This window comes from Daphnia pulex, chromosome 5 (assembly GCF_021134715.1).
Source record: "Daphnia pulex isolate KAP4 chromosome 5, ASM2113471v1".
Lineage (NCBI taxonomy): Eukaryota > Metazoa > Arthropoda > Branchiopoda > Diplostraca > Daphniidae > Daphnia > Daphnia pulex.
The window spans coordinates 7,999,977-8,014,082 of NC_060021.1; the positions used below are offsets into that span (position 1 = coordinate 7,999,977).

Sequence of the window (14,106 nt, forward strand, 5' to 3'; positions counted from 1 at the left end):
GAGCCGTTAAAGCTGTTCACTCCCGCATGTCATTGGAGCTCTATTTACTAATGCTAACCGGCGACGCGCCATTTTGATTTTCCAATCTAAACGTCCAACGAAATCGAAAAGAGATGGATCTCTCCCAACCCAACTGGGCGATCGATTGTCGGCTCTAACTTGTCTGGCAGAGGGGCGATCCGTGACACGGGCTAATCGTTTCTCGTACGTGTACGTGATCCCGCGCGGAAGTCATGTCTCATCGTGCCAAAAAACACCCAAACTAAAAAAAGAGAGAGAGAGAATATCACGTTACTATTGGGCTGCTGGTCGGATGACGCAATCACATATCGTCACCCTTTTTTTCTCTCTTTTCGAACGAATTTACAAAGATGAATAATTCCGGACTGTCTGTCTCCCGGAAATGCCTATGATGATGATGATAAAAAAATAAGAGATTTTTTCTTATTTTTTTTAAAAAGGGGTTCTGGGTGACTAAGAAACTGGTGAAAAAAAATAAGAGAAAAACGAGTCAAGGTGAACGCCATTCGATTCACCAGTCGGCAAGTACAAACAAGAAATCACGTATTATAAGTCAACCACCCCTTTTTTTAAGTTTCTTTTTTGGTTTGATTTCACCTTCGTTTTTTTTTTTTTTTGGAAATTTTCCTGTTACGAATCTATGGCCTTAAGATTTTTGTTCTATCGGTGCAGGGGAAAGAGTGAGAAAAATACGAACCTTGAAAAAACACACGTCCTCTTTTTTTTCCACTTGCCGCCATTCATATTAAATCTTATGCAAATTTGTCGTGTTTTAGAATGTCACCGAGATGCCGAATAGATTTGCTAACGGGTTTTTCATTCGTCGTCTCGGTTGGTTTTATTTTTTAAAGATAACCTAATTGAAAATGAAATGGTATTAAGCGTCTAATACAATTTTCGGGGGTGAATCATGTGAGATCATGTCGAATGGCTTCCTCTCCTCCAGTCTGCTGAAGCCCCTCCTCCCCGTGATCTTTTTCGTAAAATAAAAAAGGGGGGAAAGAACGCTCGCAGCCCTCGCGGCCAAATGACGCACTACAATCTGGGGATGGGGTGGATAGATGACTCCTCCCCTCTACGACAACGATGCCACCGCCATGCTACCCCTTCCCCCGTGTTCCACGGTAGGGGATAAAACCCCCAACGCATGGAGGGACGAACCACAGTCAGTTGCGGACCAGCTTCAAGTGAACGTTCTCTTCTACTCTTATACCCAAAAAGAAATTTAATCAAAGTCTCTGACTCGGTCAGTTTCTCGTTCTACGGTTGATTTCTGTAATAATCTCAAGTGAGCCAAAAAATTTCCGCTCCACAGGATAATCCATGTGTACGTGTGCGCCTGGCTTGTTACAGTGTGAACAAACGTTGGAAATTTTGGTGTTGGGAAACAGAATTTGAACTCGACCAACGAAAGAAGAAAAAAAACGAAATTGATTTGCTGATTAACTCTCAACAAATGGTGCTCTCGGTGATTTTACACGCGGGTGCCGTCCCTCTCTCATTGGAAGATCAAGTCCATCACTATCCGTCATCATCAACGACCTACCAATCATCAACCATCTTCCAATCGTCGTCACCTGCCAGTCCCGAATACGTGCAACATCTGGAGGAATTGGTTGGCGAATTAAGTGGAGTGTTTGCCACTTTTATTCACCAGAACCCGCCACCCTCGTCGCCCACCTCCCTAGCAGACATGTATCACCAACGGACCAACACCTGTAGATCCTCTCCATCAGGTAAATAGAAGAACTTATTTCTTAAAAACTAAATTATTAAGAAGGGGAAAAGAAAAGCAATCAACAGTTTTTTAATTATTTTTCAATTGCTTTGAAATTATCCGACAGTTAAGAGATCGCAATTATAGTCTGCCACCGTCAAGTTAATATTTTTGTGTGAAAGAAAACTGGTCTTCTTTGTAGTTAATTAGCGAGAAGAGAGATACTCGTTGTGTGTGCCCGCGAGCTGTTTTTATTTTGGTGGAGATAAAAAGAGCAACAGTCGGTTGTCGTGGCAACAGCGATAATGAAGTGGCAAGACATGCCCTGACTTGCCTTTTTTTTCGGGACTTTGTGTGTGTGTGCGCGTTAGTAACAATCAAGTTCTTTGTTGATGGAGAAAAGGAAAAAAGAGCAGTAGCAGCTAGGGTTCGTGAAATTATTTAGGAGCGCGTAATTTAAGCTCCTCGTTAAAAGTGGCCATCTGTTGGTTTCTTCTTAAAGCTGAGATTTATTTTTCTATTTCTTTTCACCACATTTACTGATTAGTTGAAATTACGCAAACATTTTTTATTTTTCTATCAAGTCAATTTAGATAGTTAATTTTAAATTTGTTTCTGATTGTTTGTTTATTAATTAAAAGGTTGTTTACCAGACGTGATTCCGAAAGTCAATTCTTCGGACAAGAGGAACTACTTGGCGTCTCCGTCGAGTGAAGATCTGCGGATGCGGCGCGGAATGGCGCCGATGCGCTTCCGGCTGGACAGCGTCGGCTCTTCGGTGCCGTCTGCCACGTCGTCGGCCGTGTCGACGCCTACCAGCGCCACATCATCTTTTTTCTCGTCTTCAGCAGCGACATCACCTATGGCCTTTGATCTCCTGCCCAGCCCATCGACCACGTCGTCGACTGTCAGTTTCTTCGCCGATTACTCGCCGCTTTCATCCGACATTTCCGATCACCGGACCGCCGCTGATCTCGACACGTCGCTACCAGTCGACGCGACGGACGCTGCCGATGCCTCGGCCGCCGATTGGCGTCAAGTTGGTCGTGACCTGCGCGGCATTGCCGACCATTTCGCGTCCACCCGCAGAGCTCAGGTAAATTTTAATTCCCTCTGTCCATTCATTTCAAACACACTTCACATTTGATAAGAGGGCAGTTCAGCTTTATAACGCTTAGTTTTATGGGAGGGTACTGGACCGAGAGTCCGTTCGTGACGGATTTTGTATTTCATGTACCGGGGCCTACCCCCCTTGGTGTCTTATAGCCCTATCAAATTAAATGAGACTCGGACTGGGGGGAAAAAAAGGTAGAAAGAAAAATGGTCGTTTTTCTTTTTTCCATTATTATTATTATAGTCTACCTTTAGAAACTAACACGAGAGGGGGAAAAAAGGGTAAGAAGGAAATGAATAAATAATGAAGATCTCCTGCTGGGTGTTTTATGACGAAAATCTAATCGATTTGTTTCCTTGTTCTTTTTTTATTTATGACGACACAGAACTCTGCGACTGGATGTCAGCAATGGCCTTTGCTTTCTGCAGTCCTGTCTAGCAGCCCCTTGGTCTCTGCTGCCGGACCCCTGGTGTCTGCCCTGGCCGTCTACCTTTGGTGGAAGCTGGTCAGACGTCTGACAGCGTGAATAGTCCAGTGGCAGCGTCGTCGTCGATTTGATTTTCCAGCCACCGTTTGCGGCTCGACACGCTGCCGTGTATTATCGCTACCGTCTAGCACCAATGTCTTTCACGTCAAAAGGCGCAAAAGAAGACGAAAAAGATGGAAATTGTGGAGAGACACACCCTCCCCGCCCCCTATGCCTACTCCTCCTACCCTTGATTTATCTGTCGTTTCTCCTATTTTTGCTAGTGACTTGTTTGTTTGATTCATTTCTCTTTATCCGCCTCGGCCTGCCACCTACAGAAGTTCAAGTCTTGAGTTTATAATTTTCCCCACTTTTTCGACTGATTTATTATTTTTTTTCTAGTTCACTATCACCACTACTACTTTAACCATCTTTACAGCGTGTATTAAATCAACTTTCTCTTTGTTTCCTTCCATGTTTGTTTTCCTTCTTTTTTCCTCCCATCCGTAACAGTTTTCGCGCGGAGTTTACGCATCGACTCCCTTCGGCTTTTTCACATCTGATCTCACAGAATAATTTCTCGATTGAGAACGAAGAAGCTATTATAGAATATGTAAAACACTTACTTTAGTGGCAAAAACAAAAAAATAAGTAAAAATGTTTCCAAACCAGAAATCAATTTTGCAATTTAGTTTATATATTATCCCCCCTCCCATTTTTTTCTTTTTGTTTTTCTAGTCTTTTGAGTTTTTTTTTGCTTGTATTAATTATATAACCTTACGCTCTCAAAACATCTTTATATTCCTTTTTTTTTTTCGTCCGAGTGGGTGCTATTTGTTTCGACAAATCTCAAATGATTTGACCCCACCCTCGTTTCAATTCGGTTTGTCTTATTCTGTGTTTTTGATATCTATTGAGATTGATCTCTTGACCTCTAATCAAAAAAGGAAAAACGGACAATACGACCGAGGTGTTTGTGTGTGTTATGAACCGTTGTTGGGTTTTTTCTTTCAAAAAATGATTCTTTTTTCGAAGAGGTTGTGCGTGTGCGAGTGTTTCTCTCTTGTCTACCCGATTGCGTGTCTCATCTTCCTTTCTCTTTCCTCTCTCTCTCTTGTTTATTCGTGTACATTTTCGTTTTTTTTTTTTTAAATCGCTCATCGTGTGTGTGTGTGTGTGTGCCGAAACTGTTTTGCCACTCTATCCATTTTCAAACCAAAATCTCGCCCCTTCAACTCGTTTTTGTTCAAAATTTGACCGACGGACTTTGTTTCATTCCGTCGCTGTTTTGTCTTTGACGAGTTGTTGAGGAGCGGCGTTTCAACAGGCTACCCGCCGGTCTTTCGTACATGGACAGAGTGTGAGATAAAATAGGGACAAAACCAAAACAAGTCGATTGAATCGACGATCTACATTTTTTTCGTTTTGTCACATTTTCAAGTTTCCCACCTGCCTCTAATTAGATCTATTTTTTCTTTCTTTTTTTTCATTTGTGTGTCGATTTATTTTGAACAGTATAACTTTATATCATTGTATAACGTTTGTTTTTTTCCCAATATGCAAAAAAGAGAGCAAATTAATTATGTCGACTTAGCGATTGGCCCCGCGGCCGTCGTTGTTTGTACAAAATACAAACGTAAATGAGAACAAAAATTTTGAATGATCGTTGGGCTCTTTTTTATTAATTTCCATCCGGCTAATCGCAATTAGATTTAGACGTATTGTCGTTATAGAGTATTATTGGGTGACGGGGTTCGGTGGCCGACCGAAACTGGAAAACACCTGGGCCGATTCGCTCGACTGGAAAAAGTCAATTAAGCAGAGACCCGGGTCCTTGCGTGTGATCATCGGTCCCAAATTAGTCTCGGTCAACTCCCCCCTCCTCTAGCTCTGCTGGCCCTTTTTGTACATTTCTCTTTCTGTGGTCTCGTTGTATACACGCACGTACACAAGAGTCGGTGTCACTCAAACCTCGAAAAACCCCTTTTTATTTTCCAACAGGGTGGACGCGCTTAAAGAGTCGTGATGAGTCATCCGGCCATCCAGCGAGATCCATCCATCACCGGTCGTCCCTTTTTCTATTCCTGCTGAGGGGACTTTTTCTCTGTATAGAAAACACGGACCAATGTGTAAATACCGACCACTTGACTGCCCAGTTGACGATGATTGGCCATCCGTGTTGATTGCCATTTAAAAAGCTCTCGGCGTTATTTGTCACATGTGTGTGTAAGACTTGACAATAGTCAAGAGCAGGTAAATAAAAACAAAACGCATTTCCCTAGAAAACCACTCTCAAGTAATTGCATGTTAATCTCGACACACATAACACAGAGAGTGGCCGAAAGTTTTTGTGACAGGTCCGAAGGGTATATACTACATAGGCCTGGTGTCCGTCTATTCCTCTCTGGAGAGATTGAGGGTTGATTTTTCTCATCTCCGGCCGGAATCTTCATCTTTGCGCTCGAGAGGTGTCACACCCGTCAACCGGCTGGAATATAACCGCATATTATACTCTACAACCCCAGTTGTGCTGGCCATAACTGTCACGCATTCAGAATGACCCTTCATAGCTGATTCGTATAAACACATAGAGGGTGAGCATTATGTCTAATGTTATAACGGGCATCGATCTATATATAGACGCCATTAATAGATGCGATTGCCAAGGGGGAGGTGAGCATCCACCATCAAATCATCTGACTTTTGATGCTATTGATCAATCAAACCCACAAGATAGCGTGTATAGAAACATACGGCTGGTTTGTCGGCTCAGCGATACGATTGGACGTGTCGTAATATTTACACAAAATTCCGGGAAGACGGGAGGATCACGAATCAACCATTTGGACTCTGACATGTTGGACTGATTTATACGCGTCGCATGAAGACGGATGACCCAAGCCAATGATATTAACGAGATAGTTTTTAAGCATCCTGGTAACTTTTATGTACAAGATTTATTTTTATTCCTTCAGGGCGTTTGAATCATTCAATCATGTTTAGTTTACACCATCTAGATTAACTTTTTTTTCTCTCCACTCTCCAAGTTATTGACCAGAGAGTTGACCAGACGCGAAAAATGGAAATTTTCGAATTTTTTTATTATTGTAACATTTTACAACTACACGGAAATTTAATGGTCGCCCGTTTTATGCTTTCGGCTGTATATCACTATCGAATTATTCAAATGACATTGTCCCTGAACACAAAAAAAAATATAGTAGCCGACTAATAATCTGAATAGGAAATGGAGTCGATCACGCGATGCGCATCTGTTATTTTATCGGGCGTTTGAATCATCGCGCCAATCGATCGCTTCGTAGCCTTAGGGGGGGGGGGGAACGAATGCAGGTGTTGCGGATTATAATCGAATGAATTGATAAGACAAACACGTCCGAAAAAAGGATCCCCCTTCCCTTACATGCCCCACCCTTTTTTTTTCAATGGTTAAACATATCCACTGACGAGTGGGTTGTGACTATTAGTCCGATATTTCTCCGACCGATTCATCGATGCACGTGCGGTCACTTGGTGGGTATACGAGGGGGGGAGATGCGACATGACACGCAAGGAAACTGGGTATAAAAAGAATACACAAGATGAGAAAACACACGCCCGGATATTTATCATCACGCCAACTTCCCATCACCCAACGACTCTCTCCTTATGTCGAATGCATAATCACATAGGGCCATATGATAGGAGAATGATTGAAATTGATTCTGTGCGGCGGCTGACGATGATGTGATCAAAGATAATCAAAACCGAATTTTCTATCTATAGACTTTTAGACTAGAAAGTTGTAATAAAGGCGGAATATGAATAGATTCAAGTGAGATTTTTTGTTATATTTTTATTTTTTTTGAAATGAATTGCCGTTCAACACGCACGGGCGACGTCACATGGCGCAGCAGCGCGATGCTCCACGGACAATATGGCAAAAGGCCCGTAGCGCCATTTCACGTGTCACAACACCATAAATAACGTCCAAACAACCGTAATAAGCTCATTTATTATGCATCCCGAGTTACTCGCAGTAGCAGCTATCCAGCTATCCTCATTCCTGTTTTTGTTTCCTTATATACCAAGCGCATGTGATGCATCAGGCTGTGAAAATTGTTGAATGGGCCAACTTAATCAATGCCAACACCATAAAATATCCCGGGATGGAAAAAGGAAAACAAATCAGAGAAATCTTTTTTGAAAAAAATATAAAAATGAACATTCGTTAAAGTGAGAGTGGCCGGGCTCCCCTGTTGACAATCACCTAATGGCGATATTTAGCCTCGAGTGAGAAAAACCTGATTGGGCCTTGTTATATAAGATGATGGGCCCTAGCTACAAATCCTCCGGCTTCTTTCCCCTTGTAACATACGAGGAGTGTTGCCCAGCAAAAAAGGGACTCATTTGGGCGCACAAAAACTAATACAAGGAGAAAATAATAAAAAAGGAGCCGACAAATAACAAAGACCGACAGGAAAGTCCTCGAGGATTTTCTGTGTGTGATTGGGGGGGTCGGACGTATAGATGTAACAGGAAGGTGCCAGCCTATGTACTAGTGTGTAATGGGCCTATTATACGATCGGCGCGGGAGAGGTTTTTTTATTTTTTATTCCAGCGTCGACACTTGTGTCTATCGAGGAGATGAGGTCGCGTGTGACCCTCTTCAGATTGAAGAAAGCGAATGATTGGGCAACAGCAGCAGCGCTGAATAACTTTCTGTGTGATCTTCTTTTGCTCCCGCGTTTGATATCGACTGGGTCGAAAATTGACTGGGTGGAACATTCGTCGTCAATGCCGGGTCTCTCTCCAGAGACAGAAGGAGTGCTGCACACGTGACCGTGTCCCGCGGCGCACGCTCCCAGGATTTTTTTGTTTTCTACTTGAATTTTTTTATTATTATATTCCTACCCGCTTTCACTTGTGATCTTGTACATTTCTTGTGATCACATAGTATATGGCGGTAAGTAAAATTTTTAAGTTTAAATAGCGTCCAGGGAAGACATATAACCAACCACTTGAATTGTTTTGTTGTGTTTCTTATCTCACAGAGATTCAAGGCTCGAACAAGAACAAAGGGACGTTCTAGTTCTAAATTTAGACACGGTGAACTCCCCTCTTTTTTTTTACCAATGTTCTTTAGCGCAATTCTCTTTCATTTTGTTCTGTTTTTTCTTCAAAATCTTTTACCATGGCGTTTAAAATAAAAAGAAAAAAAGAGTTTCATTTTTTCTTGGAAGAAGAAGAAGAAGAAGCGCGTTTGTTGATTAACTTTAGTGTCCGCAGCCTCCGCGTTGGTCGGTCGGCTGCTCAGTTTCACGACGGGGGTACAGAGCGCGTTAATAATAAGAGACGCGCGGGTCCCGCGAGATTACACGAATTTGATTGCACAGAGAGCCATGAAACAAAAAAAAACGAAACACCCAAAAAACACAAGAAGAGGCCCGTGTCAGCTTGAGTTCAGATCGTATAAACGCGTGTGTGTGCAAGTTCTCGTTTGGCGTCCAACAGCGTGAATATAGATTAAGGATTCAAATGACCCGGGCAGCACCCTCTGCTGCTGCTACCCAGCTCAAAGTTGTGCAGTTTATTCCATCAATCCCGTTTCTCTCGCTGGTTTTAGTGGCGAATCATTCCCGAAAAAAACAAAACGAAAATGTTATTTCTTCTTGATATTATAGTGTGGCAATTTACATATTATACGGCCGTGATCGAAATCAATCGTAAAACCAAAAATGCTTATAAATATGAAATCTAATAAAATTGTATTTGTAGCCAGATTAAAGAAAATTGTTTCTGTTTTTTTATTTTTATTTTTTTAAATTAGATTTCATTAGCCTGTTGTTATTATTATGCTGCCGGTTATAATTAAAAGTAGTACGTGATGCCCATTTTTGTTTTTTGGCATAAATTATAAAGAGAACAGCGACACCAGCAGCACGGACGGTGGCGGTTGAATTACGATATGCCGCTCGTCTTGAATATAATATCCAATGACGTTGCGGAGTTGGTTTTCACTTGACGACGAATACACAATAAGACCAGGGGCCGGCGGCCGTGTGCCGCGTATGTTTGATTCAAAAAGTCTTGTAAAATCGTTGTCAACAGTTGTTGAAAAGGCGATATAAACCCGCCGAGTCAGCAGCAGCAGCAGAGGGACATCATCACTTTGTAGCCGGGCATTGAAATTCATCCGAGTGAAAGTGACGACTTTTCGAACCAGATGGGACCAAAAGGACCCAAGATTTTAACACGGTATCACATCAAATAGTGAAAAAAGGAAAAACCTTTCAAAGGCCAGCAACAATACACACAGCAGTGATGCCCAGTTTGAATCAATGAGCCATTGCAACATATATACAACACGTATAGGTATAAAGTATGTAAGAGACTCCGCAAGAGGCCTACATGTAAATCAATTAGACAGGGGCCTGAAGAGTGTTTAGTTAAGGGATAGAATAGAATGAAGAGGGGGTCGTCAATCGTCTAAAGGGGGGGAAAGGTCACTAGACAGTGTATAAACACACAAAACTATAAAATAGAGTAAAAAAAGGGGGAAAAGAATGAAGAGCTAAAAGGTTGCCCACAAAAGTGGAAATCGCAACAGCTGGGAGGAGGACATTTCGTCGGTGTTAGATAGGCGAAGAGAAGAAGAGGGAGAAACCATTTCACCCTCTCTCCCGGCCCCGATCTGTACTATACGAACATATATGGATTTTATTCGATAAGAGGATCTTCCCCACGTGCTGGAACAATGGCTGGAACAGTCGGGAGTTATAAGGAGAGAGAGAGAGAGAAAAAAAGGGAGAATTAGTGAAAGGGCGACTATTATTTCTGACCAGTCGAGCGTGAGACGACTCCCGCCGAGGTCCCAAAAGTATATATCCCGTACCACACAGTATACTGCTCCCTCTCTATTTTACTTCCAATATGTCGAAAATGAGGAAAGAAGCGGAAAAAAAAAATAATGTCGACGGTCCTCTATTCCATAATGCGTTCACGTCAATTGCTGTACATCAATATCCACTCGACAGACTTTAGACAATAGAATTTCCGGTACTAGTCTGTATACTAGTGCCCTCTCAATCAAAATTCACTACTCTGTTTTTGCTCATTCGTCATCCCCTAGTAACCAAATTGTTTTTCTGCCAGTTTTTGTGTTCCAGTCAAAGTGTTTTTTTTTTTTGCGAATGCAATGATGCGCAATGGCGATTGAAAATCAATGACTTGTGAAATGTGAATTTCGTTTTTCATAAAAAAAAAAACATCCGAAATTTTCGATTCAATTCACACGGATTCAGTTCAGTTCAATATTATATTATACATACAGACAGAGCTATAAGGTATATAGAAAAAGAGAGGGGGGGGGGAGACAGCACCTTGCGGTCATCAGTGTACGTATGTAATCAACGATCAAGAACTTAGTGTATAGCATCTTATTACTTCTTGGCTTGTGTGAGCGTCTCATTGCGACAGTTTGGGTCTCTAAAATTAATTACTTGCGGATTTCGTGCAAATTTTTATGTTTGAGAAAACTTGTTGAGACGAACTAATGGATGTTAAAATAATCCCGATCCGTTTGAGAAATCCACTTTGATCATTCGATTTTTTAATCAGGTCGATTTTTAATAATTACTATCGATATCTAATCTAGCTAATTAGAATATGAGTGTCGTCTGCAGGTCTGCTTTCGTTTGTTTCTTTCATTGTTACACAGTTTCGAACAAAAGACGAGTTTAGTAAGTAAGTGAGTACTGAAGTTTATTAAGATGTAGAAAAGGAACGATAATATTTCTGAAACATACGTGGCTGCACGAGAAATGGCACAACTATTAAAGCTTCAAAAACGTGGTGGTCTTGTAAACTCTGGTGTCGTGGCTCTCCACACTCTCCACTCCATGCTTTTTGGCGGGTAAATATTGGCGGGTAAAACTAAGAATACAGACAGATAGAATTATTGTGGGGGCTTATTAGATAGAAAAGATTAAAACCTACAAATTTGTGAAATATTATGTCGTGACTAGCATTTTATCATGTAAGCCCCTTGTTAAGGCATGGCATGGCACACTGTTTGCACAAGGTAACTTTCTCGGCTTCTCCTTTGTACAGATTGGAGACAACCAGCCATCATTACAAAACGATATGCAGGTTTTGCTTCTGCTGCTATTGACCTGCCATCAGCAACAATCTCAGTCATCGCTTGGGTAATGATTCTTTCCTTTAATTATCTGTGACCCTGCTAGGTATATTAATGATTTATGACTTGCAATGCACAATGCAGTGTTTTATATGAAACCTCAAATTCACCTGTTTATTAACAATTAGTGTTTAATCACTGTTTCACCTTTTTTTGCCTGTTGTTTCTGTCAATAATTTTTCGTAACCAATTTTTTACTTTTTTTTTTAGATAAACAGCATCCAGACATCCAGCTTGATGGGAAAAACTCTGTCCTCGTGTACACCCATGTGAGTGTGGGGGTATTCACGAGGGCGCTCTTTTTCCGTCATTCAACTTCTCTGCGGATGGATGGAGCACTTATGGATGCCTGGCTGTACTTCCCAGGCATAAAGGTAGGACAAAATTGATCTCTCTTCTTCCTTTTTGACTATTTGGTGTGGGGTGAGTGTAAATCGTGACATTGTACGGAGTACGATTATTCCAGAGCTTTGCCGTTGACTGGGAATGTTTCCTTTTGCGAATTTTGTTGATTCACTTGGGGTTGATTAAAGAACTCCTTTGTAGAACGGTTTCAGATCAGGCTTGTTTTTCTTTGTACCTCACAACTTTGTCTGTGGGTATGTAAATAATCAAATAAGAAATTATTTGAACTTTAAACACTAGTGAAGCAAAGAAAATGTTATGACCAAGAGGGACCTGCCGCCACACCGGCACCTCCTCGTTGTAGGATTTTCTTCTATTTTCTTCTAGAAAAGAGGCACATGTTTTCTGCGTTTTCTGCCGATAGATTTTATTTCTTGACAGTTGAGGATCTCACCCCAAATGATTAGGGTGGCCTATGAACGCTTCACTAGTTTTTACCTAGACACAAGTTTCTGTGTCTAGTGTATTATTATTAGGTTTGGTCTTTCCTATACGGAAATATACCTACGCACTGTATTATCAAGGTGACGCATTGGACATTTCCATCGAACCAAATGCAGCTCCTTATGTCTTATACGTTTGAAGTCATTTCGGTTATTTTGTTTCAATGCATTGATGCGCAATGGCGATTGAAAACCAATGTCTTGTGAAATTTGAATTTCGTTTTTCATAAAACAGCATCCGAAATTTTCCATTCAATTCACACGGATTCGGTAAAAAAAAAATAGCCATCAGCAACCGGTCCCGCTGATATTGAACTCGGAAAAAAAATAGATATTCAAATTCCCACAGCGCATCCTTTTATTCCCTTTTTTGTCCCTTTACTTCTTCTTCTTAGATATTAATACAAAGATGTGCAGTATATAGCGGTACGACTGGGAAATAAAATTTACATTTCGGATGTATATTTGCTTTATACATAGAAGCGCCGATCCTATCAGTCGCTCTCGACGGTGTATTCAAAAGAGTGATGAGCTTTTCCGCTGGATGCGCTACTCTTCCCGTCTTTCCAGACTTTTTTCTTCCCTTTTTTCCCCCTTTTCCTTTTCAGTAAAATGTGTGTATAAAAACTGGGTTATTATTGTGATTCCATTCATGAATTTTGATAGCATTTCGATGGATGTGCGCAACTCTTTTTTTCTTTCCTTCTTCCTCCGGTATTACAACGGGGGGGTTTTTCCCTCCTTTTGATGGAATAAAAAGGGTGACGATGTGACGGTGTGATTGAAGACGAGAGAAATTCGATCCGAAAGTGGGTGCACAGTTTTTTTGTTAGTTTTGTAGACTTTGTTGCGTTATATTTCTATCAAATCTAAAAACTCCCTTTTAAACACAGTTTCATTTCATATTCAAATTTAATTTGATAAGGCTATCTCAAAATTCACCGGGCAATCCTGTTTGTTTTTTTTGTTGTTTTTAATCTCGAAAAGCGGTGGATGGAACTATAACACGTACACAGACCAAATGCGGTGGCCGTAACATCAACAGGGCGATTAAACGCGGCCGCTTTTTTCTTACTACGGTAAATGCGTAACGCGGGGTCAAAGGATCGAGGCCTCTTTTCTTAGCCCCCAGAAGAATGTGTGTAACCCCGACGATATATTTTATAATGAGCCTGGCCATCCCAACGAGCAATTCGCAGTAAACTGGTTTGAGAAGCTTATCCAAGTACACACGGAATAAATTCTAAAACGCAATTTTCACCAGAAAAATTGTATTTTATTTTTCTTAATAAGACAATGTTCTTTTTCGGACTAAGAAAAATAAAATGGGTTCATTGTTGTTTTTCTTTCCAGATTGCATTAAACAGACCCCGATGCAATGTAATGACCGTGGTGATTAGCATTATCCAAACAGGGAGGAGAATAGATTAAATGTATTTGACACGAAAGGCGGTCGGCCTAAACAGCCGCAGCCATCGAAATCCCACGCGCAATCTCGTTTGAAAAATAAATAAATATAAATACTACGGAACAATAACAATGTACACCACTGTGTTTTGGAGGAGTGCGTGATGCTGAGGAGGAGAGAGAGTCGATTCCGTTTGATTGTCATCAAAACGGCGTCTCTCTCTCTCTGGGTGGGGTCCGAGCGCACAGCAGCGACTGCCGGGCTAATTATACGCCAGGGTCGCGTGGCCAGCAGGTCACTATTGTTGTCCACGACGGAAGGAAAACCCCAGAAGC

At 41.4% G+C, this 14,106-nt stretch overlaps 1 protein-coding gene and 1 long non-coding RNA gene across 2 annotated transcripts; both read left to right on the forward strand.

The window, feature by feature from the left end:
- The first annotated feature begins 1,189 nt into the window (after positions 1–1,189).
- On the forward strand, positions 1,190–4,983 carry LOC124194136 (putative protein TPRXL). Its single transcript, XM_046588197.1, has 4 exons — positions 1,190–1,267; positions 1,337–1,757; positions 2,380–2,834; positions 3,238–4,983. Exons 2-4 carry the CDS (start codon positions 1,478–1,480, stop codon positions 3,376–3,378), a joined length of 876 nt encoding a protein of 291 aa, XP_046444153.1. The 5' UTR covers positions 1,190–1,267; positions 1,337–1,477; the 3' UTR covers positions 3,379–4,983.
- A 6,750-nt stretch (positions 4,984–11,733) lies between these two features.
- LOC124194137 lies at positions 11,734–13,632 on the forward strand. The gene is made up of 2 exons (XR_006874601.1): positions 11,734–11,889; positions 13,351–13,632. It is a non-coding gene; the product is annotated as an uncharacterized LOC124194137 (long non-coding RNA).
- The last annotated feature ends 474 nt before the right edge of the window (positions 13,633–14,106 follow it).